The sequence below is a fragment of the Petromyzon marinus genome, chromosome 72 (genome assembly GCF_048934315.1).
Source record: "Petromyzon marinus isolate PM22_M1 ecotype Great Lakes invasive population chromosome 72, UKy_Petmar_22M1.pri1.0, whole genome shotgun sequence".
NCBI classification, from domain to species: domain Eukaryota; kingdom Metazoa; phylum Chordata; class Hyperoartia; order Petromyzontiformes; family Petromyzontidae; genus Petromyzon; species Petromyzon marinus.
The window spans coordinates 984,804-1,011,214 of record NC_133738.1 but is presented as its reverse complement, the minus strand read 5'-3'; the positions used below and the strand labels follow the sequence as shown (position 1 = coordinate 1,011,214).

Sequence of the window (26,411 nt, the reverse complement as noted above, 5' to 3'; positions counted from 1 at the left end):
CTGTGTGTCTCTGTGTATCTCTATGGGTGTCTCTAAGTATCTCTGTGTCTCTGTGTATCTCCCAGGACTATGTGTGTGTAGATGATGGGTGTCTCTATGTATCTCTATGTATCTCTGTGTATCTCTATGGGTGTCTCTGTGTCTCTGTGCCTCTATGTATCTCTATGTATCTCTATGGGTGTCTCTAAGTATCTCTGTGTGTCTCTGTGTATCTCTATGTATCTCTGTGTGTCTCTATGTATCTCTATGGGTGTATCTATGTATATCTATGTATCTCTGTGTGTCTCTAAGTATCTCTATGTATCTCTATGGGTATCTCTATGTATCTCTGTGTGTCTCTAGGTATCTCTATGTATCTCTATGGGTATCTCTATGTATCTCTGTGTGTCTCTAGGTATCTCTATGTATCTCTGTGTATCTCTGTGTATCTCCCAGGATTGTGTGTGTGTAGATCATGGGTGTGTCTGTGTATCTCTATGGGTGTCTCTATGTATCTCTATGGGTGTCTCTATGTATCTCTATGTATCTCTATCGGTGTCTCTATGAGTCTCTAAGTATCTCTGTGTATCTCTGTGTATCTCCCAGGACTGTGTGTGTGTAGATGATGGGTGTCTCTAAGTATCTCTATGTATCTCTATGGGTGTCTCTATGTATCTCTGTGTGTCTCTATGTATCTCTGTGTGTCTCTATGTATCTCTATGGGTGTCTCTATGAGTCTCTGAGTATCTCTAAGTATCTCTGTGTATCTCTGTATGTCTCAATGGGTGTCTCTATGTATCTCTATAAGTGTCTCTGTGTATCTCTATGTATCTCTGTGTGTCTCCCAGGACTGTGTGTGTGTAGATGATGGTTGTCTCTATGTATCTCTATGGGTGTCTCTATGTGTCTCTATGTATCTCTAAGTATCTCTATGAGTATCTCTATGTATCTCTGTGTGTCTCTGTGTATCTCCCAGGACTGTGTGTGTGTAGATGATGGGTGTCTCTGTGTATCTCTATGTATCTCTATGTATCTCTATGGGTGTCTCTATGTGTCTCTATCTATCTCTAAGTATCTCTATGGGTGTCTCTGTGTATCTCCCAGGACTGTGTGTGTGTAGATGATGGTTGTCTCTATGTATCTCTATGAGTCTCTGTGTATCTCTAAGTATCTCTATGGGTGTCTCTTTGTATCTCCCAGGACTGTGTGTGTGTAGATGATGGTTGTGGTGCCTCTGTGTATCTCTATGGGTGTCTCTATGTGTCTCTATGTATCTCTATGTATCTCTGTGTATCTCTAAGTATCTCCCAGGACTGCGTGTGTGTAGATGATGGGTGTCTCTAAGTATCTCTATGGGTGTCTCTATGTATCTCTATGTATCTCTGTGTATCTCTGTGTATCTCCCAGGACTGCGTGTGTGTAGATGATGGGTGTCTCTAAGTATCTCTCTGTGTGTCTCTGTATCTCTAAGTATCTCTGTGTATCTCCCAGGACTGTGTGTCTGTAGATGATGGGTGTCTCTATCTATCTCTAAGTATCTCTATGAGTCTCTCTATGTATCTCCCAGGACTGTGTGTGTGTAGATGATGGGTATCTCTATGGGTGTCTCTATGTACCTCTATGTATCTCTATGTATCTCCCAGGACTGCGTGTGTGTAGATGATGGGTGTCTCTAAGTATCTCTATGTGTCTCTATGTATCTCTGTGTATCTCTATGTGTGTCTCTGTGTATCTCCCAGGACTGCGTGTGTGTAGACGATGGTTGTCTCTGTGTATCTCTATGTATCTCTATGAGTGTCTCTATGTATCTCTATGGGTGTCTCTATGTATCTCTATGGGTGTCTCTATGTATCTCTGTGTATCTCTGTGTGTCTCTGTGTATCTCCCAGGACTGCGTGTGTGTAGACGATGGTTGTCTCTGTGTATCTCTATGTATCTCTATATATCTCTATGTATCTCTAAGTATCTCTATGTATCTCTATGTATCTCCCAGGACTGCGTGTGTGTAGATGATGGGTGTCTCTAAGTATCTCTATGTGTCTCTATGTATCTCTATGTATCTCTATGAGTATCTCTATATATCTCTGTGTATCTCTGTGTATCTCCCAGGACTGTGTGTGTGTAGACGATGGTTGTCTCTCTGTATCTCTATGGGTGTCTCTATGTGTCTCTATGTATCTCTATGGGTGTCCCTGTGTATCTCTATGTATCTCTGTGTATCTCAATGTATCTCTATGTATCTCTGTGTATCTCTATGAGTGTCTCTATCTATCTATCTCTGTGTATCTCCCAGGACTGTGTGTGTGTGTAGACGATGGTTGTCTCTATGTATCTCTATGAGTGTCTCTATGTATCTCTATGTATCTCTGTGTATCTCCCAGGACTGTGTGTGTGTAGACGATGGGTGTCTCTATGCATCTCTAAGTATCTCTGTGTGTCTCTATGTATCTCTATGTATCTCTGTGTGTCTCTGTGTATCTCCCAGGACTGTGTGTGTGTAGATGATGGGTGTCTCTATGTATCTCTGTGTATTTCTATGTATCTCTGTGTGTGTCTGTGTATCTCTGTGTATCTCTATGAGTGTCTCTATGTATCTCTAAGTATCTCTGTGTATCTCTATGAGTGTCTCTATGTATCTCTGTGTATCTCTATGTATCTCTATGTATCTCTGTGTATCTCTGTGTATCTCTATGAGTGTCTCTATCTATCTCTAAGTATCCCTGTGTATCTCCCAGGACTGTGTGTGTAGACGATGGTTGTCTCTGTGTATCTCTATGTATCTCTATGTATCTCTATGGGTGTCTCTAAGTATCTCTGTGTATCTCTATGAGTGTCTCTATCTATCTCTAAGTATCTCTGTGTATCTCTATGTATCTCTATGAGTGTCTCTATGTATCTCTATGGGTATCTCTATGTATCTCTATCTATCTCTAAGTATCTCTGTGTATCTCCCAGGACTGTGTGTGTGTAGACGATGGTTGTCTCTATGTATCTCTGTGTATCTCTATGAGTGTCTCTATGTATCTCTATGTATCTCTGTGTATCTCTATGTATCTCTGTGTATCTCTATGAGTGTCTCTATGTATCTTTATGGGTATCTCTATGTATCTCTATCTATCTCTAAGTATCTCTGTGTATCTCCCAGGACTGTGTGTGTGTAGACGATGGTTGTCTCTATGTATCTCTATGTATCTCTGTGTATCTCTATGAGTGTCTCTATGAGTGTCTCTATGTATCTCTATGTATCTCTATGTATCTCTATGGGTGTCTCTATGTATCTCTATCTATCTCTATGTATCTCTATGTATCTCTATGTATCTCTGTGTATCTCTGTGTATCTCCCAGGACTGCGTGTGTGTAGACGATGGTTGTGGTGCCACAGAGTTGCTGGTGCTGGGCTCCCAGCTGGGACCGCTGGGGGGTGGCGACATTGGAGTTGGGGGGTCCCTCCCCCCATCTCCCCCACCGGGCCCAGACTCATTCCAGCTGCTGCGGGTGCTGGGACAGGGAGCCTACGGGAAGGTGAGGCTACTAGTGTAGTGTATAGTGTAGTGTAGTAGTGTATAGTGTAGTAGTGTATAGTGTAGTAGTGTATAGTGTAGTGTAGTAGTGTATAGTGTAGTAGTGTATAGTGTAGTGTAGTAGTGTATAGTGTAGTAGTGTATAGTGTAGTAGTGTATAGTGTAGTGTAGTAGTGTATAGTGTAGTAGTGTGTAGTGTATAGTGTAGTGTAGTAGTGTATAGTGTAGTAGTGTATAGTGTAGTAGTGTATAGTGTAGTAGTGTATAGTGTAGTAGTGTATAGTGTAGTAGTGTATAGTGTAGTGTAGTAGTGTATAGTGTAGTAGTGTATAGCGTATAGTGTAGTAGTGTGTATTGTAGTAGTGTAGTGTAGTAGTGTATAGTGTAGTAGTGTATAGTGTAGTGTAGTAGTGTATAGTGTAGTAGTGTATAGTGTAGTAGTGTATAGTGTAGTAGTGTATAGTGTAGTAGTGTATAGTGTAGTAGTGTATAGTGTAGTGTAGTAGTGTATAGCGTAGTAGTGTATAGTGTAGTAGTGTAGTAGTGTATAGTGTAGTGTATAGTGTAGTGTAGTAGTGTATAGTGTAGTAGTGTATAGTGTAGTGTAGTAGTGTATAGTGTAGTGTAGTAGTGTATAGTGTAGTGTGTAGTGTATAGTGTAGTGTGTAGTGTATAGTGTAGTGTATAGTGTAGTAGTGTATAGTGTAGTAGTGTAGTGTATAGTGTAGTAGTGTATAGTGTAGTAGTGTATAGTGTAGTGTATAGTGTAGTGTAGTAGTATATAGTGTAGTGTATAGTGTAGTGTAGTAGTGTATAGTGTAGTGTATAGTGTAGTAGTGTATAGTGTAGTGTAGTAGTGTATAGTGTAGTAGTGTATAGTGTAGTGTAGTAGTGTATAGTGTAGTGTATAGTGTAGTGTAGTAGTGTATAGTGTAGTAGTGTATAGTGTAGTAGTGTATAGTGTAGTAGTGTATAGTGTAATAGTGTATAGTGTAGTAGTGTATAGTGTAGTAGTGTATAGTGTAGTGTAGTAGTGTATAGTGTAGTGTAGTAGTGTATGGTGTAGTAGTGTATAGTGTAGTAGTGTATAGTGTAGTGTATAGTGTAGTAGTGTATATTGTAGTGTATAGTGTAGTGTATAGTGTAGTGTATAGTGTAGTGTAGTAGTGTATGGTGTAGTAGTGTATAGTGTAGTGTAGTAGTGTATGGTGTAGTAGTGTAGTGTAGTAGTGTATGGTGTAGTAGTGTATAGTGTAGTAGTGTGTAGTGTAGTAGTGTTTAGTGTAGTGTAGTAGTGTAGGGTAGTAGTGTATAGTGTAGTGTACAGTGTATAGTGTAGTGTAGTAGTGTATAGTGTGTAGTGTATAGTGTAGTAGTCTATAGTGTAGTGTAGTAGTGTGTAGTGTAGTAGTGTATAGTGTAGTAGTGTATAGTGTAGTAGTGTAGTATATAGTGTGGTGTAGTAGTGTACAGTGTAGTGTAGTAGTGAATAGTGTAGTGTATTAGTGAATAGTGTAGTAGTGTATAGTGTAGTGTATAGTGTAGTGTAGTAGTGTATAGTGTAGTGTGGTGTAGTAGTGTATATAGTAGTGTAGTAGTGAATAGTGTAGTAGTGTATAGTGTAGTGTAGTAGTGTAGTGCAGTAGTGTATAGTGTAGTAGTGTAGTGTAGTAGTGTATAGTGTAGTGTAGCAGTGTCTAGTGTAGTAGTGTATAGTGTAGAGTGTATAGTGTAGTAGTGTATAGTGTAGTAGTGTATAGTGTAGTAGTGTAGTATATAGTGTTGTGTAGTAGTGAATCGTGTAGTGTATAGTGTAGTGTATAGTGTAGTATAGTAGTGTATAGTGTAGTAGTGTATAGTGTAGTAGTGTATAGTGTAGTGTAGTAGTGTGTAGTGTATAGTGTAGTGTAGTGTATAGTGTAGTATATAGTGTAGTAGTGTATAGTTTAGTGTAGTAGTGAATAGTGTAGTGTATAGTGTATTAGTGTATAGTGTAGTAGTGTATAGTGCAGTGTAGTAGTGTATAGTGTAGTGTATAGTGTAGTGTAGTAGTGTATAGTGTAGTAGTGTATAGTATAGTGTATAGTGTGTAGTGTAGTGTAGTAGTGTATAGTGTAGTGTAGTAGTGTAGTAGTGAATAGTGTAGTGTAGTAGTGTATAGTGTAGTGTAGTAGAGTATAGTGTAGTGTATAGTGTGTAGTGTAGTAGTGTATAGTGTAGTGTAGTAGTGTAGTGTAGTAGTGTATAGTGTAGTAGTGTATAGTGTAGTGTAGTAGTGTATAGTGTAGTAGTGTATAGTGTAGTAGTGTATAGTGTAGTGTAGTAGTGTAGTGTATAGTGTAGTAGTGTATAGTGTAGTGTAGTAGTGTATAGTGTAGTAGTGTATAGTGTAGTGTAGTAGTGTATAGTGTAGTAGTGTATAGTGTAGTAGTGTATAGTGTAGTGTAGTAGTGTATAGTGTAGTGTGTAGTGTATAGTGTAGTGTAGTAGTGTATAGTGTAGTGTAGTAGTGTATAGTGTAGTGTATAGTGTATAGTGTAGTAGTGTATAGTGTAGTGTAGTAGTGTATAGTGTAGTAGTGTATAGTGTAGTGTAGTAGTGTATCGTGTAGTGTATAGTGTAGTGTAGTAGTGTATAGTGTATAGTGTAGTGTATAGTGTAGTGTAGTAGGGTAGTGTAGTGTAGTAGTGTATAGTGTATTATATAGTGTAGTGTAGTAGTGTATAGTGTAGTAGTGTATAGTGTAGTGTAGTAGTGTATAGTGTAGTGTAGTAGTGTGTAGTGTATAGTGTAGTGTAGTGTATAGTGTAGTATATAGTGTAGTAATGTATAGTTTAGTGTAGTAGTGAATAGTGTAGTGTATAGTGTATTAGTGTATAGTGTAGTAGTGTATAGTGCAGTGTATAGTGTAGTGTAGTAGTGTATAGTGTAGTAGTGTATAGTATAGTGTATAGTGTAGTAGTGTATAGTGTGTAGTGTAGTGTAGTAGTGTATAGTGTAGTGTAGTAGTGTAGTAGTGAATAGTGTAGTGTAGTAGTGTATAGTGTAGTGTAGTAGAGTATAGTGTAGTGTATAGTGTGTAGTGTAGTAGTGTAGTAGTGTATAGTGTAGTGTAGTAGTGTAGTGTAGTAGTGTATAGTGTAGTAGTGTATAGTGTAGTGTAGTAGTGTATAGTGTAGTAGTGTATAGTGTAGTAGTGTATAGTGTAGTGTAGTAGTGTAGTGTATAGTGTAGTAGTGTATAGTGTAGTGTAGTAGTGTATAGTGTAGTAGTGTATAGTGTAGTGTAGTAGTGTATAGTGTAGTAGTGTATAGTGTAGTAGTGTATAGTGTAGTGTGTAGTGTATAGTGTAGTGTATAGTGTAGTAGTGTATAGTGTAGTGTATAGTGTAGTGTAGTAGTGTATAGTGTAGTAGTGTATAGTGTAGTGTAGTAGTGTAGTAGTGTATAGTGTAGTAGTGTATAGTGTAGTGTAGTAGTGTATCGTGTAGTGTATAGTGTAGTGTAGTAGTGTATAGTGTAGTGTATAGTGTAGTAGGGTAGTGTAGTGTAGTAGTGTATAGTGTATTATATAGTGTAGTGTAGTAGTGTATAGTGTAGTAGTGTATAGTGTAGTGTATGGTGTAGTGTAGTAGTGTATAGTGTAGTGTAGTAGTGTATAGTGTAGTGTATAGTGTAGTGTAGTAGTGTATAGTGTAGTAGTGTATAGTGTAGTAGTGTATGGTGTAGTAGTGTATAGTGTAGTAGTGTATAGTGTAGTGTAGTAGTGTAGTGTAGTAGTGTATGGTGTAGTAGTGTATAGTGTAGTGTATAGTGTAGTAGTGTATAGTGTAGTGTATAGTGTAGTGTATAGTGTAGTGTATGGTGTAGTGTAGTAGTGTATGGTGTAGTAGTGTATAGTGTAGTGTAGTAGTGTATGGTGTAGTAGTGTATGGTGTAGTAGTGTATAGTGTAGTGTAGTAGTGTTTAGTGTAGTGTAGTAGTGTAGGGTAGTAGTGTATAGTGTAGTTTACAGTGTATAGTGTAGTGTAGTAGTGTATAGTGTGTAGTGTATAGTGTAGTAGTCTATAGTGTAGTGTAGTAGTGTCTAGTGTATAGTGTAGTGTAGTAGTGTATAGTGTAGTAGTGTATAGTGTAGTAGTGTAGTATATAGTGTGGTGTAGTAGTGTATAGTGTAGTGTAGGAGTAAATAGTGTAGTGTATAGTGTATTAGTGTATAGTGTAGTGTAGTAGTGTATAGTGTAGTGTAGTAGTGTATAGTGTAGTAGTGTATAGTATAGTGTAGTAGTGTAGTGTATAGTGTAGTGTAGTAGTGTATAGTGTAGTGTAGTAGTGTATATAGTAGTGTAGTAGTGAATAGTGTAGTGTATAGTGTAGTGTATAGTGTAGTGTAGTAGTGTAGTGTGGTGTAGTAGTGTATAGTGTAGTGTAGTAGTGTATAGTGTAGTGCAGTAGTGTATAGTGTAGTAGTGTAGTGTAGTAGTGTATAGTGTAGTGTAGTAGTGTATAGTGTAGTGTAGTAGTGTCTAGTGTAGTAGTGTATAGTGTAGAGTGTATAGTGTAGTAGTGTATAGTGTAGTAGTGTAGTATATAGTGTTGTGTAGTAGTGAATAGTGTAGTGTATAGTGTAGTGTAGTAGTGTATAGTGTAGTGTAGTAGTGTATAGTGTAGTAGTGTATAGTGTAGTGTAGTAGTGTATAGTGTAGTAGTGTATGGTGTAGTGTAGTAGTGTGTAGTGTATAGTGTAGTGTATAGTGTAGTAGTGTAGTATATAGTGTAGTGTAGTAGTGTATAGTTTAGTGTAGTAGTGAATAGTGTAGTGTATAGTGTATTAGTGTATTGTGTAGTAGTGTATAGTGCAGTGTAGTAGTGTATAGTGTAGTGTATAGTGTAGTGTAGTAGTGTATAGTGTAGTAGGGTATAGCATAGTAGTGTATAGTGTAGTGTAGTAGTGTAGTATAGTAGTGTATAGTGTAGTAGTGTATAGTGTAGTAGTGTAGTATATAGTGTAGTGTAGTAGTGTATAGTGTAGTATAGTAGTGTATAGTGTATTAGTGTATAGTGTAGTAGTGTGTAGTGTAGTAGTGTATAGTGTAGTGTAGTAGTGTATATAGTAGTGTAGTAGTGTATAGTGTAGTGTATAGTGTAGTGTGTAGTGTTGTGTAGTAGTGTATAGTGTAGTGTATAGTGTAGTGTGTAGTGTTGTGTAGTAGTGTATAGTGTAGTGCAGTAGTGTAGTAGTGTATAGTGTAGTAGTGTATAGTGTAGTGTAGTAGTGTATAGTGTAGTGTAGTAGTGTATGGTATAGTGTAGTAGTGTCTAGTGTAGTAGTGTAGAGTGTATAGTGTAGTAGTGTATAGTGTAGTAGTGTATAGTGTAGTAGTGTATAGTGCAGTGTAGTAGTGTGTTGTGTAGTAGTGTATAGTGTAGTGTAGTAGTGTGTAATGTAGTGTAGTAGTGTATAGTGTAGTGTTGTAGAGTATAGTGTAGTGTATAGTGTAGTAGTGTATAGTGTAGTGTAGTAGTGTATAGTGTAGTGTAGTAGTGTATAGTGTTTAGTGTAGTATAGTAATGTATAGTGTAGTAGTGTATAGTGTAGTAGTGTATAGTGTAGTAGTGTAGTGTATAGTGTAGTGTAGTAGTGTATAGTGTAGTGTAGTAGTGTATATAGTAGTGTAGTAGTGAATAGTGTAGTGTATAGTGTAGTGTATAGTGTAGTGTAGTAGTGTAGTGTGGTGTAGTAGTGTATAGTGTAGTGTAGTAGTGTATAGTGTAGTGCAGTAGTGTATAGTGTAGTAGTGTAGTGTAGTAGTGTATAGTGTAGTGTAGTAGTGTATAGTGTAGTGTAGTAGTGTCTAGTGTAGTAGTGTATAGTGTAGAGTGTATAGTGTAGTAGTGTATAGTGTAGTAGTGTAGTATATAGTGTTGTGTAGTAGTGAATAGTGTAGTGTATAGTGTAGTGTAGTAGTGTATAGTGTAGTGTAGTAGTGTATAGTGTAGTAGTGTATAGTGTAGTGTAGTAGTGTATAGTGTAGTAGTGTATGGTGTAGTGTAGTAGTGTGTAGTGTATAGTGTAGTGTATAGTGTAGTAGTGTAGTATATAGTGTAGTGTAGTAGTGTATAGTTTAGTGTAGTAGTGAATAGTGTAGTGTATAGTGTATGAGTGTATTGTGTAGTAGTGTATAGTGCAGTGTAGTAGTGTATAGTGTAGTGTATAGTGTAGTGTAGTAGTGTATAGTGTAGTAGGGTATAGCATAGTAGTGTATAGTGTAGTGTAGTAGTGTAGTATAGTAGTGTATAGTGTAGTAGTGTATAGTGTAGTAGTGTAGTATATAGTGTAGTGTAGTAGTGTATAGTGTAGTATAGTAGTGTATAGTGTATTAGTGTATAGTGTAGTAGTGTGTAGTGTAGTAGTGTATAGTGTAGTGTAGTAGTGTATATAGTAGTGTAGTAGTGTATAGTGTAGTGTATAGTGTAGTGTGTAGTGTTGTGTAGTAGTGTATAGTGTAGTGTATAGTGTAGTGTGTAGTGTTGTGTAGTAGTGTATAGTGTAGTGCAGTAGTGTAGTAGTGTATAGTGTAGTAGTGTATAGTGTAGTGTAGTAGTGTATAGTGTAGTGTAGTAGTGTATGGTATAGTGTAGTAGTGTCTAGTGTAGTAGTGTAGAGTGTATAGTGTAGTAGTGTATAGTGTAGTAGTGTATAGTGTAGTAGTGTATAGTGCAGTGTAGTAGTGTGTTGTGTAGTAGTGTATAGTGTAGTGTAGTAGTGTGTAATGTAGTGTAGTAGTGTATAGTGTAGTGTTGTAGAGTATAGTGTAGTGTATAGTGTAGTAGTGTATAGTGTAGTGTAGTAGTGTATAGTGTAGTGTAGTAGTGTATAGTGTTTAGTGTAGTATAGTAATGTATAGTGTAGTAGTGTATAGTGTAGTAGTGTATAGTGTAGTGTATAGTGTAGTGTAGTAGCGTATAGTGTAGAGTGTGGTGTAGTGTATTGTGTAGTGTAGTAGTGTATAGTGTAGTAGTGTGTAGTGTAGTAGTGCATAGTGTAGTGTATAGTGTAGTAGTGTATAGTGTAAAAGTGCATAGTGTGGTAGTGTATAGTGTAGTAGTGTATAGTGTAGTAGTGTATAGTATAGTAGTGTATAGTGTAGTGTAGTAGTGTAGTGTATAGTGTAGTAGTGTAGTGTAGTAGTGTATAGTGTAGTAATGTAGTGTATAGTGTAGTGTAGTAGTGTGTAGTGTATAGTGTAGTGTAGTAGTGTATAGTGTAGTAGTGTATAGTGTAGTAGTGTATAGTGTAGTGTAGTAGTGTATAGTGTAGTAATGTAGTGTATAGTGTAGTGTAGTAGTGTATAGTGTAGTAGTGTAGTGTATAGTATAGTGTAGTAGTGTGTAGTGTAGTAGTGTATAGTGTAGTAGTGTATAGTGTAGTAGTGTATAGTGTAGTAGTGCATAGTGTAGTAGTGCATAGTGTAGTAGTGTATAGTGTAGTAGTGTATAGTGTATTGTAGTAGTGTCATGTATAGTGTAGTGTATAGTGTAGTGTATAGTGTAGTAGTGTATAGTGTAGTGTATAGTGTAGTAGTGTATAGTGTAGTGTATAGTGTTGTGTATAGTGTAGTAGTGTATAGTGTAGTGTAGTAGTGTATAGTGTAGTAGTGTATAGTATAGTGTAGTAGTGTAGTGTATAGTGTAGTAGTGTAGTGTAGTAGTGTATAGTGTAGTGTAGTAGTGTATATAGTAGTGTAGTAGTGAATAGTGTAGTGTAGTAGTGTATAGTGTAGTGTATAGTGTAGTGTAGTAGTGTATAGTGTAGTGTGGTGTAGTAGTGTATAGTGTAGTGTAGTAGTGTATAGTGTAGTGCAGTAGTGTAATGTGTAGTAGTGTATAGTGTAGTGTAGTAGTGTATAGTGTAGTGTAGTAGTGTCTAGTGTAGTAGTGTATAGTGTAGAGTGTATAGTGTAGTAGTGTATAGTGTAGTAGTGTAGTATATAGTGTTGTGTAGTAGTGAATAGTGTAGTGTATAGTGTAGTGTAGTAGTGTATAGTGTAGTGTAGTAGTGTATAGTGTAGTAGTGTATAGTGTAGTGTAGTAGTGTATAGTGTAGTAGTGTATAGTGTAGTGTAGTAGTGTATAGTGTAGTGTAGTAGTGTGTAGTGTATAGTGTAGTGTATAGTGTAGTAGTGTAGTGTAGTAGTGTATAGTTTAGTGTAGTAGTGAATAGTGTAGTGTATAGTGTATTAGTGTATTGTGTAGTAGTGTATAGTGCAGTGTAGTAGTGTATAGTGTAGTGTATAGTGTAGTGTAGTAGTGTATAGTGTAGTAGTGTATAGCATAGTAGTGTATAGTGTAGTGTAGTAGTGTATAGTGTAGTATAGTAGTGTATAGTGTAGTAGTGTATAGTGTAGTAGTGTAGTATATAGTGTAGTGTAGTAGTGTATAGTGTAGTATAGTAGTGTATAGTGTATTAGTGTATAGTGTAGTAGTGTGTAGTGTAGTAGTGTATAGTGTAGTGTAGTAGTGTATATAGTAGTGTAGTAGTGTATAGTGTAGTGTGTAGTGTTGTGTAGTAGTGTATAGTGTAGTGTGTAGTGTTGTGTAGTAGTGTATAGTGTAGTGCAGTAGTGTAGTAGTGTATAGTGTAGTAGTGTATAGTGTAGTGTAGTAGTGTATAGTGTAGTGTAGTAGCGTATAGTGTAGAGTGTAGTGTAGTGTATTGTGTAGTGTAGTAGTGTATAGTGTAGTAGTGTGTAGTGTAGTAGTGCATAGTGTAGTGTATAGTGTAGTAGTGTATAGTGTAAAAGTGCATAGTGTGGTAGTGTATAGTGTAGTAGTGTATAGTGTAGTAGTGTATAGTATAGTAGTGTATAGTGTAGTGTAGTAGTGTAGTGTATAGTGTAGTAGTGTAGTGTAGTAGTGTATAGTGTAGTAATGTAGTGTATAGTGTAGTGTAGTAGTGTGTAGTGTATAGTGTAGTGTAGTAGTGTATAGTGTAGTAGTGTATAGTGTAGTAGTGTATAGTGTAGTAGTGTATAGTGTAGTGTAGTAGTGTATAGTGTAGTAATGTAGTGTATAGTGTAGTGTAGTAGTGTATAGTGTAGTAGTGTAGTGTATAGTATAGTGTAGTAGTGTGTAGTGTAGTAGTGTATAGTGTAGTAGTGTATAGTGTAGTAGTGTATAGTGTAGTAGTGCATAGTGTAGTAGTGCATAGTGTAGTAGTGTATAGTGTAGTAGTGTATAGTGTCATGTATAGTGTAGTGTATAGTGTAGTGTATAGTGTAGTAGTGTATAGTGTAGTGTATAGTGTTGTGTATAGTGTAGTAGTGTATAGTGTAGTGTAGTAGTGTATAGTGTAGTAGTGTATAGTATAGTGTAGTAGTGTAGTGTATAGTGTAGTAGTGTAGTGTAGTAGTGTATAGTGTAGTGTAGTAGTGTATATAGTAGTGTAGTAGTGAATAGTGTAGTGTAGTAGTGTATAGTGTAGTGTATAGTGTAGTGTAGTAGTGTATAGTGTAGTGTGGTGTAGTAGTGTATAGTGTAGTGTAGTAGTGTATAGTGTAGTGCAGTAGTGTAATGTGTAGTAGTGTAGTAGTGTATAGTGTAGTGTAGTAGTGTATAGTGTAGTGTAGTAGTGTCTAGTGTAGTAGTGTATAGTGTAGAGTGTATAGTGTAGTAGTGTATAGTGTAGTAGTGTAGTATATAGTGTTGTGTAGTAGTGAATAGTGTAGTGTATAGTGTAGTGTAGTAGTGTATAGTGTAGTGTAGTAGTGTATAGTGTAGTAGTGTATAGTGTAGTGTAGTAGTGTATAGTGTAGTAGTGTATAGTGTAGTGTAGTAGTGTGTAGTGTATAGTGTAGTGTATAGTGTAGTAGTGTAGTAGTGTATAGTTTAGTGTAGTAGTGAATAGTGTAGTGTATAGTGTATTAGTGTATTGTGTAGTAGTGTATAGTGCAGTGTAGTAGTGTATAGTGTAGTGTAAAGTGTAGTGTAGTAGTGTAGTAGTGTATAGCATAGTAGTGTATAGTGTAGTGTAGTAGTGTATAGTGTAGTATAGTAGTGTATAGTGTAGTAGTGTATAGTGTAGTAGTGTAGTATATAGTGTAGTGTAGTAGTGTATAGTGTAGTATAGTAGTGTATAGTGTAGTATAGTAGTGTATAGTGTATTAGTGTGTAGTGTAGTAGTGTATAGTGTAGTAGTGTATATAGTAGTGTAGTAGTGTATAGTGTAGTGTATAGTGTAGTGTGTAGTGTTGTGTAGTAGTGTATAGTGTAGTGTGTAGTGTTGTGTAGTAGTGTATAGTGTAGTGCAGTAGTGTAGTAGTGTATAGTGTAGTAGTGTATAGTGTAGTGTAGTAGTGTATAGTGTAGTGTAGTAGTGTATGGTATAGTGTAGTAGTGTCTAGTGTAGTAGTGTAGAGTGTATAGTGTAGTAGTGTATAGTGTAGTAGTGTATAGTGTAGTAGTGTATAGTGCAGTGTAGTAGTGTGTTGTGTAGTAGTGTATAGTGTAGTGTAGTAGTGTGTAATGTAGTGTAGTAGTGTATAGTGTAGTGTAGTAGAGTATAGTGTAGTGTATAGTGTAGTAGTGTATAGTGTAGTGTAGTAGTGTATAGTGTAGTAGTGTATAGTGTAGTGTTGTAGTGTATAGTGTTTAGTGTAGTATAGTAATGTATAGTGTAGTAGTGTATAGTGTAGTAGTGTATAGTGTAGTGTAGTAGTGTAGAGTGTAGTGTAGTGTATTGTGTAGTGTAGTAGTGTATAGTGTAGTAGTGTGTAGTGTAGTAGTGCATAGTGTAGTGTATAGTGTAGTAGTGTAAAAGTGTATAGTGTGGTAGTGTATAGTGTAGTAGTGTATAGTGTAGTAGTGTATAGTATAGTAGTGTATAGTGTAGTGTAGTAGTGTATAGTGTAGTAGTGTAGTGTATAGTGTAGTAGTGTATAGTGTAGTGTAGTAGTGTATAGTGTAGTAATGTAGTGTATAGTGTAGTGTAGTAGTGTGTAGTGTATAGTGTAGTAGTGTATAGTGTAGTAGTGTATAGTGTAGTAGTGTATAGTGTAGTAGTGTATAGTGTAGTAGTGTATAGTGTAGTAGTGTAGTGTATAGTGTAGTGTGTAGTGTAGTAGTGTATAGTGTAGTAGTGCATAGTGTAGTAGTGTATAGTGTAGTGTAGTAGTGTCGTGTATAGTGTAGTGTATAGTGTAGTAGTGTATAGTGTAGTAGTGTATAGTGTAGTGTATAGTGTTGTGTAGTAGTGTATAGTGTAGTAGTGTATAGTGTAGTCTAGTAGTGTGTAGTGTATAGTGTAGTCTAGTAGTGTGTTGTGTAGTAGTGTATTGTGTAGTAGTGTAGTGTATCGTGTATCATGTAGTAGTGTAGTGTATAGTGTAGTGTAGTAGTGAATGGTGTCATCTAGTGTTGTAGTGTATAGTGTAGTAGTGTATAGTGTAGTAGTGTATAGTTTAGTAGTGTATAGTGTAGTGTATAGTGTAGTAGTGTATAGTATAGTGTAGTAGTGAATAGTGTAGTATAGTAGTGTATAGTGTAGTGTAGTAGTGTATAGTGTAGTAGTTTATAGTATAGTGTATAGTGTAGTGTAGTTGTGAATTGTGTAGTATAGTAGTGTATAGTGTGGTGTAGTAGTGTATAGTGTAGTAGTGTTGTGTATAGTGTAGTAGTGGTGATGGTGATGATGTTGCTGATGACGGTGATGATGATGGCCTTAATCTTGGTTATGATGATGCTGATGATAATGTTGGTGATAATGATGGTGATGTTGGTGATGGTGATGTTGGTGATGTTGCTGATGATGGTGATAATGATGGATATAATCTTGGTTGTGATTATGATGATGCTGATGATGGTGATGCTGATGGTGATGTTTGTGATGATGATGTTGCTGATAATGGTGATGGTGATGATTGTGATGGTGGTGCTGGTGATGGTGTGAGTAGGTCTTCCAAGTCAGAAAGGTTTTGGGAGCAGATTCCGGAAAAATCTTTGCTATGAAGGTTCTAAAAAAGGTGAGTGTGTATGTCTATGTGTGTGTGTGTCTATGTCTTGTGGTTTAGTGGTAATTAATTGAAGGTGGAGGGGTTACCAGCCCCTCGCACCCGTCCAGAGCCTGGCACAAGCGTCGTGGTGACATCACCGCCACTTAGTGGCGAATGGTGGTTGTTGTTGTGTCTATGTCTATGTGTGTGTCTACGTGTGTGTGTGTGTCTGTGTGTGTGTCTGTGTGTGTGTCTGTGTGTTAATGTGTGTGTGCGAGTCTACGTGTGTCTATGTGACCGGCTCCAGTTTAACAGCAGATGTCTCACTCCGAATCAGTCAAGCGGTAATATCTTTTCATCGGTTGCGTAACGCTGTGTGGAAGCTACCTGGTCTGTCGCTCCGCACTAAGCTTCAGGTCTTCTCGGCCACGGTCATTCCCTCCGTTCTCTACGCTTGCAAAACGTGGACCCCCCCTAATGGAACATCTTCGCCGGTTAGAAACATTTAGGCTAGCCTGCCTACGATCCATCCTGGGTTTAACCAGGCTGGATTGTGTGAGGAGCTCACAAATCCTTGAAAGATCTGGGCAAGGTCCCATCGGTGAGCTCCTCCGGCAGGCAAGGCTGCGATGGCTGGGTCATGTAGCCCGCATGCCCAGCCACCGCATGCCGAAACAGCTTTTGTTCGGCCGGATCGAGGGGGCTAAGCGGGCGCGGCACGGGCTAGAGAAGAGATGGAGTGACGTGGTACAGGAGGATGTGGAGCTGAGTGGACTTGCCGATGACTGGTACCAGCGGTGTCAAGATCGGCCTCTGTGGAGGAGGCTCGTGAAGGACGCTACTGGGCAGTTGGAGGCAGTCGCCCTCTAACAACAACGGAGGGCGGAGGAGTGACGCTCACAACAACGAGCGGAGCGCCGGATGGCTAAAGCACAGCAGGTTGGCACAGTAGGGGGCACAGGTGGTGCATCAGCCAGTCATCTCAGTCAGTCGACCCGTGGCACCTGGGTCTGCCCCGTGACCTCCTGCCCGCGGGCGTTCGACACTTCACGTGGCCTCAGGGTGCACATAGCCTAGCACAAGCGTCGTGGTGACGTCACCGCCACTTAGTGGCGAATGGCGGTTGTTGTTGTTGTCTATGTGTGTGTGTCTATGTGTGTGTGTTTATGTGTGTGTCTGTGTGTGTGTGTCTGTGTGTGTTTGTGTGTGTGTTTATGTGTGTGTGTCTGTGTGTGTTTATGTTAGTGTACGTGTGTGTGTGTGTCTATGTGTGTGTCTGTGTGTGTGTCTATTTGTGTGTGTGTGTCTCTGTTTCTCTGTGTGTGTCTAAGTAGACCAGCATTGTCTGCAACGCCAAGGAGACTGCCCACACTCGTGAGTGTCTGTGTGTCTATGTGTGTGTGTCTATGTGAGTGTCTATGTCTCTGTGTCTGTGTGTGTCTTTGTCTGTGTGTCTGTGTGTTTATGTGCGTATCTGTGTGTCTGTGTGTGTTTATGTCCGTGTGTGTTTATGTGAGTGTCTGTGTGTGTGTCTATGTGTGTGTCTGTGTGTGTGTCTATGTGTGTGTCTGTGTATGTGTCTATGTGTGTGTCTGTGTGTGTTTGTCTGTGTGTCTGTGTGTTTATGTGCGTGTCTGTGTGTCTGTGTGTGTTTATGTCTGTGTGTTTTTATGTGAGTGTCTGTGTGTGTCTATGTGTGTCTATGTCTGTGTGTCCGTGTTTGTCTATGTCTGTCTGTCTGTGTGTGTCTATGTGAGTGTGTGTGTGTGTCTGTGTGTGTCTATGTCTGTGTGTCTGTCTGTGTGTGTATATGTCTGTGTATGTGTATATGTGTGTGTGTCTATGTGAGTGTGTGTGTGTCTATGTGTATCTATGTGTGTCTATGTGTGTCTATGTCTGTGTGTAGTTTATGTTTGTGTGTGTGTCTGTGTGTCTATGTGTGTGTGTGTCTGTGTGTGTCTGTGTGTGTGTCTGTGTGTGTCTCTGTCTCTCTGTGTGTGTCTAAGTAGGCCAGCATTGTCGGCAATGCCAAGGACACTGCCCACACTTGTGAGTGTGTGTGTGTCTGTGTGTGTGTCTATGTGTGTTTATGTGTGTGTCTGTGTGTGTTTTTGTGTGTGTGTCTGTGTGTGTGTCTATGTGTGTTTATGTGTGTGTCTGTGTGTGTTTATGTGTGTCTGTGTGTGTGTCTATGTGTGTTTATGTGTGTCTGTGTGTGTTTATGTGTGTGTGTCTATGTGTGTTTATGTGTGTGTCTGTGTGTGTTTATGTGTGTGTGTCTGTGTGTGTGTCTATGTGTGTTTATGTGTGTGTCTGTGTGTGTTTATGTGTGTGTGTCTGTGTGTGTTTATGTGTGTGTGTCTGTGTGTGTGTGTCTGTGTGTGTCTATGTGTGTGTCTGTATGTGTTTATGTGTGTGTGTCTGTGTGTGTTTATGTGTGTGTGTCTGTGTGTGTGTGTCTGTGTGTGTCTATGTGTGTGTCTGTATGTGTTTATGTGTGTGTGTCTGTGTCCTGCAAAACAACCCCCTACCTCCTCGCGGTGCCGGACGGGCAACTCTGTCGTGGACAGCGCTGTGGGGGGAGTTCCAATTTTGATTGGCTCCTCCCCTCATGGCATATGTGTCCACCACAGGGGCTAAACGGGGGCTCTGGACGGGTGCGAGGGGCTGGTAACCCCTCCACCTTCAATTAATTACCACAAAACCACGAATTAAACTGAAATATGTAACAACTAAGCTTGTGCCGGAGGCCCCGGGGGGCCAGGCGTCTATGACGTCTCCTGGCCAAACCCCAATTGGCGGAGCCAGGAGATTGAATACCTACCCTCGGGGCTACTCCAGAAACAACGAAAAGCCACTACGGGTGGCCACGTGGAATGTTCGAACGCTCACTGCAGAGGAGAGGCTGCCACTCCTCTGTCGGGAGCTGGACCGGTACCGCCTGGATCTATGCGGCATTCAGGAGGTCCGGTGGACCGGCTCTGGCTCCTGCCACCATGAGGGGTGGACAGTCCTCTACTCGGGGCAGCAGACTGCCAAACAACAGGGTGTGGGTCTTCTTTTAAACAAAAGAATGAAGGGGGCGTGGGAGCGTGGCGGTGAGGTGTGGGAAGCTGTAAGCCCCAGGCTACTTTGGGCTCGCCTTCCCATCAACCGGAGGCGAGGAATGGTGGTCGTGGTTACTTATGCCCCCACCGAAGATGAACATCCGTGGAGGGATGCAGGCAAAGCCGATGAGTCAGATGCCTTCTATGACCTCCTGTCACAGGTGCTGGCTAAAGTGGCCCCTCGGGATAGAGTCATCATGTTGGGTGACTTCAATGCCCGAGTTGGTCATGATACTGGCACCTGGTCTGGAGTGATTGGAGGGCATGGGCCAGATCAGCTCAATAACAACGGTAGGAGGCTGCTAGATTTTTGTGCAGCCCATGGGCTTGTAATTACCAACACGCTGTTCCGGCATCGGCGCATCCACACAACATCATGGATGCATGCCAGGTCCAAGCAAGAACATCTGCTGGACTACATAGTGACGGACCAGCGAATGCGAGCCCATGTCCTTGACACCAGGACCTACCGTGGAGCTGATCGGCCCTCTGACCATCGACTAGTAATCTGTAAGATGCGCCTGCCATTCTTCCACTCCGGTGGTGGGTGTACACCCAGGACCCCATTCCAACCTAAAGTGGCCTGGTCTCAGTTATCTGATGAAAGTTGCAAGCGAGAATTTCATCATCGCTTGCGGCTGGGATTGGCATCGTCCCCGACTCCTCCTGATGTCGAGGGTAAATGGGCGAGGTTTAGGACTGTGACTCATGCAGCTGCAATGGCTGCTTTGGGTACGCGGTCCAGACCTCCCCAGACACCCTGGATGACAGAGGAGGTGTTCAGGATGGTTGAGAAAAAGCGACAGGCCCACTGTCATCGGCTACAGAATCCCACGTCAGAGAATGAGGAGGCTTACCGCAGCCTTCGCTCGGAGGTTCGGAGAGCCGTGAGGCGCTGCAAGGATGGGTGGTGGTCGCGGGTTGCTGAGGAGATGGAGTCTGCCTCAGTGGCTCGTGATCACAAATCTCTATTTAACTCCATCAAAAAAGTAACCTGCAGCGCCACACCTATTGCCATCATTAGGGGAAAAAACGGTGATCCAATTTTCGACCCCCAGGAACAGGTTCGCAGATTTGCTGAGCATTTCTGTGAGGTCCTGGGGGAGGGAAAATCCCTCAGCCAGGAAAACATCGTGGCACAAAGTGAGGATGACCCTGCTGAGGCTGCGGTGCCTCAAATATTGGATGAAGTCACCCCCTGTGAGTGGCTGGCTGAGGTGCCATCTGCTGAGGAAGTATTGAAGGCGATCCGGAGTCTGAGACCAGGAAAGGCAGCGGGCAGAGATGATCTCCCAAGCGAAATGCTGAGGGAGGGTGGCGTTTGTGCACAGACTGCCCTATATGACATCATAACAACAGTCTGGACCACTGGACGGGTTCCGCAGGATTGGAAGGATGCCCTGGTGGTCCCCCTTTTTAAGAAGGGGGACCGCACAGACTGTAACAACTACAGGGGCATCTCACTCCTCAGTGTGCCGGGAAAGGTCCTGGCAAGGATTATTCAGCATCGCCTTGCCAGGCACGCTGAGGAGAGGCTTGCGGAGCCCCAATGCGGTTTCAGGAAAGGGCGGTCCTGCACAGATGCCAGATTTTCTGTCCGTCTGCTACAGCAGAGGTGTAGGGAATTCCAACTAGACCTACATCTCTGCTTTATTGACCTGGTCAAGGCCTATGATACCATCAGTAGGCCTGGGCTCTGGGTCGTTCTTCGTGCTTTTGGAGTACCTGACCCTCTGCTCACGATCATTAAGGACCTTCATGATGGTGAGCGGGCCCGGGTAAAACTACGTGGCCGGGAGTCAGAGCCATTCCCTGTACACCTTGGGGTGCGACAGGGATGTCCTCTGGCTCCCACATTATTTAACATCTATTTTGACCACGTAGTTCGTGAAGCCTTCAATAGCTGTACCGGGGGAATCTCCATATGGTACAGATATAATGGGAGGCTAATCGATGCCCGGGTGCGGTCAAGGGATGGCTCCCTATTGCTCAACCACGTTATGTATGCTGATGACTTGGTAATAGCTGCTCAGTCAGAGGAGGAGTTGGAGACGCTGCTGCTGAGACTGGAGCGTGCCACTAAGAGGTGGGGCCTTATCCTCAGCCCCACCAAAACTAAGCACCTGCCTGGGTATTTTGTGCCATCGGACACTCCACCCCCACAACTCCCAATCGGTGATGGGGCAGTTGTGGAGAGAGTGGAGAGTTTCCCATACCTGGGCAGTGTGCTTATGACTGGCTCCAGTTTAACAGCAGAGGTCTCACTCCGAATCAGTCGAGCGGCAATATCTTTTCATCGGTTGCGTAACGCTGTGTGGAAGCTACCTGGTCTGTCGCTCCGCACTAAGCTTCAGGTCTTCTCGGCCACGGTCATTCCCTCCCTTCTCTACGCTTGCGAAACGTGGACCCCCCTAATGGAACATCTTCGCCGGTTAGAAACATTTAGGCTGACCTGCCTACGATCCATCCTGGGTTTAACCAGACTGGATTGTGTGAGGAGCTCACAAATCCTTGAAAGATCTGGGCAGGGTCCCATCGGTGAGCTCCTCCGGCAGGCAAGGCTGCGATGGCTGGGTCATGTAGCCCGCATGCCCAGCCACCGCATGCCGAAACAGCTTTTGTTTGGCCGGATTGAGGGGGCTAAGCGGGCGCGGCACGGGCTAGAGAAGAGATGGAGTGATGTGGTACAGGAGGACGTGGAGCTGAGTGGACTTGCCGATGACTGGTACCAGCGGTGTCAAGATCGGCCTCTGTGGAGGAGGCTCGTGAAGGATGCTACTGGGCAGTTGGAGGCAGTCGCCCTCCAACAACAACGGAGGGCGGAGGAGCGACGCTCACAACAGCGAGCGGAGCGCCGGGTGGCTAAAGCACAGCAGGTTGGCACAGTAGGGGGCACAGGTGGTGCATCAGCCAGTCATCTCAGTCAGTCGACCTGTGGCACCTGGGTCTGCCCCGTGACCTCCTGCCAGCGGGCGTTCGACACTTCACGTGGCCTCAGGGTGCACATAGCCTGGCACAAGTGTCGTGGTGATGTCACCGCCACTTAGTGGCGAATGGCGGTTGTTGTTTTTGTTGTTGTTGTTGTGTCTGTGTGTGTTTATGTGTGTGTCTAGCATTGTCTGCAACGCCAAGGACACTGCCCACACTTGTGAGTGTGTCTGTCTATGTGTGTGTCTGTGTGTGTGTCTATGTGTGTGTGTGTGTGTCTATGTGTGTGTTTATGTGAGTGTGTGTGTCTACGTGTGTGTCTGTGTGTGTCTATCTGTCTCTCTGTGTGTGTCTAAGTAGGCCAGCATTGTCTGCAACGCCAAGGACACTGCCCACACTCGTGTCTGTGTGTGTTTATGTGTGTGTGTGTGTCTATGTCTGTGTGTCTGTGTGTGTTTATGTGTGTGTGTCTGTCTGTGTGTGTGTCTCTGTCTGTGTGTGTCTATCTGTCTCTCTGTGTGTGTCTAAGTAGGCCAGCATTGTCTGCAACGCCAAGGACACTGCCCACACTCGTGAGTGTGTGTGTCTATGTCTGTGTCTGTGTGTGTGTCTATGTGTGTGTCTATGTGTGTGTCTATGTGTGTGTCTAAGTAGGCCAGCATTGTCTGCAACGCCAAGGACACTGCCCACACTCGTGCTGAGCGCAGCATCTTGGAGATGATTCAGCATCCATTCATAGTAGACCTGGCGTATGCCTTCCAGACGGGCGGAAAACTCTACCTGATACTGGAGTTTCTCAGTGGTAAGACTCACTACTCACTACTCACTATTCACTACTCACTATTCACTATTCACTACTCACTATTCACTATTAACTACTCACTATTCACCAGTCACTAGTCACTATTCACTATTCACTACTCACTATTCACTATTAACTACTCACTATTCACCATTCACTAGTCACTAGTCACTATTCACTACTCACTATTCACTATTAACTACTCACTATTCACCATTCACTAGTCACTAGTCACTATTCACTACTCACTATTCATTATTCACTATCACTATTCACTAGTCACTATTCACTAATCACTATTCACTAGTCACTACTCACTAGTCACTACTCACTATTCACTAGTCACTATTCACTAGTCACTAGTCACTACTCGCTAGTCATTATTCACTATTCACTACTCACTATTCACTAGTCACTAGTCACTATTCACTACTCACTACTCACTATTCACTAGTCACTACTCACTACTCACCATTCACTAGTCACTATTCACTAGTCACTATTCACTATTAACTACTCACTACTCACTATTCACTACTCACTAGTCACTACTCACTATTCACTAGTCACTATTCACTACTCACTATTCACTACTCACTAGTCACTACTCACTATTCACTAGTCACTATTCACTATCACTACTCACTATTCACTAGTCACTACTCACTAGTCACTATTCACTACTCACTAGTCACTATTCACTACTCACTAGTCACTATCACTATTCACTATCACTATTCACTAGTCACTATTCACTACTCATTCACTACTCACTATTCACTACTCACTATTCACTACTCACTCACTACTCATTCACTACTCACTAGTCACTATTCACTACTCACTACTCACTATTCACTACTCACTATTCACTCACTACTCACTATCACTACTCACTATTCACTACTCACTATCACTACTCACTCACTGTGTGTGTGTTTCTCTGCGTGTGTGAGTGTGTATGTATGTGTGTGTATGTAGTGTGTATGTGTGTGTGTGTATGTGTGTGTGTGTATGTGTGTGTGTGTATGTGTGTGTATGTATGTGTGTGTATGTGTGTGTGTGTATGTGTGTGTATGTGTGTGTATGTGTATGTGTGTATGTATGTGTGTATGTATGTGTATGTGTGTGTATGTGTGTGTATGTGTATGTATGTGTATGTGTGTGTATGTATATGTGTGTGTGTATGTGTGTGTATGTATGTGTATGTGTGTATGTATGTGTGTATGTATGTGTGTATGTATGTGTGTATGTAGTGTGTATGTGTGTGTATGTGTGTGTATGTGTGTGTGACCGGCAAAACAACCCCCTACCTCCTCGCGGTGCCGGACGGGCAACTCTGTCGTGGACAGCGCTGTGGGGGGAGATCCAATTTTGATTGGCTCCTCCCCTCATGGCATATGTGTCCACCACAGGGGCTAAACGGGGGCTCTGGAAGGGTGCGAGGGGCTGGTAACCCCTCCACCTTCAATTAATTACCACGAAACCACGAATTAAACTGAAATATGTAACAACTAAGCTTGTGCCGGAGGCCCCGGGGGGCCAGGCGTCTATGACGTCTCCTGGCCAAACCCCAATTGGCGGAGCCAGGAGATTGAATACCTACCCTCGGGGCGACTCCAGAAACAACGAAAAGCCACTACGGGTGGCCACGTGGAATGTTCGAACGCTCACTGCAGAGGAGAGGCTGCCACTCCTCTGTCGGGAGCTGGACCGGTACCGCCTGGATCTATGCGGCATTCAGGAGGTCCGGTGGACCGGCTCTGGCTCCTGCCACCATGAGGGGTGGACAGTCCTCTACTCGGGGCAGCAGACTGCCAAACAACAGGGTGTGGGTCTTCTTTTGAACAAAAGAATGAAAGGGGCGTGGGAGCGTGGCGGTGAGGTGTGGGAAGCTGTAAGCCCCAGGCTACTTTGGGCTCGCCTTCCCATCAACCGGAGGCGAGGAATGGTGGTCGTGGTTACTTATGCCCCCACCGAAGATGAACATCCGTGGAGGGATGCAGGCAAAGCCGATGAGTCAGATGCCTTCTATGACCTCCTGTCACAGGTGCTGGCTAAAGTGGCCCCTCGGGATAGAGTCATCATGTTGGGTGACTTCAATGCCCGAGTTGGTCATGATACTGGCACCTGGTCTGGAGTGATTGGAGGGCATGGGCCAGATCAGCTCAATAACAACGGTAGGAGGCTGCTAGATTTTTGTGCAGCCCATGGGCTTGTAATTACCAACACGCTGTTCCGGCATCGGCGCATCCACACAACATCATGGATGCATGCCGGGTCCAAGCAAGAACATCTGCTGGACTACATAGTGACGGACCAGCGAATGCGAGCCCATGTCCTTGACACCAGGACCTACCGTGGAGCTGATCTGCCCTCTGACCATCGACTAGTCATCTGTAAGATGCGCCTGCCATTCTTCCACTCCGGTGGTGGGTGTACACCCAGGACCCCATTCCAACCTAAAGTGGCCTGGTCTCAGTTATCTGATGAAAGTTGCAAGCGAGAATTTCATCATCGCTTGCGGCTGGGATTGGCATCGTCCCCGACTCCTCCTGATGTCGAGGGTAAATGGGCGAGGTTTAGGACTGTGACTCATGCAGCTGCAATGGCTGCTTTGGGTACGCGGTCCAGACCTCCCCAGACACCCTGGATGACAGAGGAGTTGTTCAGGATGGTTGAGAAAAAGCGACAGGCCCACTGTCATCGGCTACAGAATCCCACGTCAGAGAATGAGGAGGCTTACCGCAGCCTTCGCTCGGAGGTTCGGAGAGCCGTGAGGCGCTGCAAGGATGGGTGGTGGTCGCGGGTTGCTGAGGAGATGGAGTCTGCCTCAGTGGCCCGTGATCACAAATCTCTATTTAACTCCATCAAAAAGGTAACCTGCAGCGCCACACCTATTGCCATCATTAGGGGAAAAAACGGTGATCCAATTTCCGACCCCCAGGAACAGATTCGCAGATTTGCTGAGCATTTCTGTGAGGTCCTGGGGGAGGGAAAATCCCTCAGCCAGGAAAACATCGTGGCACAAAGTGAGGATGACCCTGCTGAGGCTGCGGTGCCTCAAATATTGGATGAAGTCACCCTCTGTGAGTGGCTGGCTGAGGTGCCATCTGCTGAGGAAGTATTGAAGGCGATCCGGAGTCTGAGACCAGGAAAGGCAGCGGGCAGAGATGATCTCCCAAGCGAAATGCTGAGGGAGGGTGGCGTTTGTGCACAGACTGCCCTATATGACATCATAACAACAGTCTGGACCACTGGACGGGTTCCGCAGGATTGGAAGGATGCCCTGGTGGTCCCCCTTTTTAAGAAGGGGGACCGCACAGACTGTAACAACTACAGGGGCATCTCACTCCTCAGTGTGCCGGGAAAGGTCCTGGCAAGGATTATTCAGCATCGCCTTGCCAGGCACACTGAGGAGAGGCTTGCGGAGCCCCAATGCGGTTTCAGGAAAGGGCGGTCCTGCACAGATGCCATATTTTCTGTCCGTCTGCTACAGCAGAGGTGTAGGGAATTCCAACAAGACCTACATCTCTGCTTTATTGACCTGGTCAAGGCCTATGATACCATCAGTAGGCCTGGGCTCTGGGTCGTTCTTCGTGCTTTTGGAGTACCTGACCCTCTGCTCACGATCATTAAGGACCTTCATGATGGTGAGCGGGCCCGGGTAAAACTACGTGGCCGGGAGTCAGAGCCATTCCCTGTACACCTTGGGGTGCGACAGGGATGTCCTCTGGCTCCCACATTATTTAACATCTATTTTGACCACGTAGTTCGTGAAGCCTTCAATAGCTGTACCGGGGGAATCTCCATATGGTACAGATATAATGGGAGGCTAATCGATGCCCGGGTGCGGTCAAGGGATGGCTCCCTATTGCTCAACCACGTTATGTATGCTGATGACTTGGTAATAGCTGCTCAGTCAGAGGAGGAGTTGGAGACGCTGCTGCTGAGACTGGAGCGTGCCACTAAGAGGTGGGGCCTTACCATCAGCCCCACCAAAACTAAGCACCTGCCTGGGTATTTTGTACCATCGGACACTCCACCCCCACAACTCCCAATCGGTGATGGGGCAGTTGTGGAGA

The 26,411-nt window shown here is 42.7% G+C and overlaps 1 protein-coding gene across 3 annotated transcripts in view; it reads left to right on the top strand.

Moving 5' to 3' along the window:
* The window catches only part of LOC142906951 (ribosomal protein S6 kinase beta-2-like), a 67,883-nt gene that overhangs the window by 2,386 nt on the left and 39,086 nt on the right, over positions 1 to 26,411 (top strand). For all 3 annotated transcript variants that reach the window (XR_012930588.1, XM_076055755.1, XM_076055756.1), the window contains exons 2-4: positions 3,325 to 3,501; positions 15,451 to 15,519; positions 22,179 to 22,326. Coding sequence is in view for 2 of the 3 variants with exons in the window: in XM_076055755.1 (XP_075911870.1) it covers positions 3,325 to 3,501; positions 15,451 to 15,519; positions 22,179 to 22,326 (394 nt within the window). In the remaining variant the exon portion in view is untranslated. The remainder of the gene's footprint in view (positions 1 to 3,324; positions 3,502 to 15,450; positions 15,520 to 22,178; positions 22,327 to 26,411) is intronic.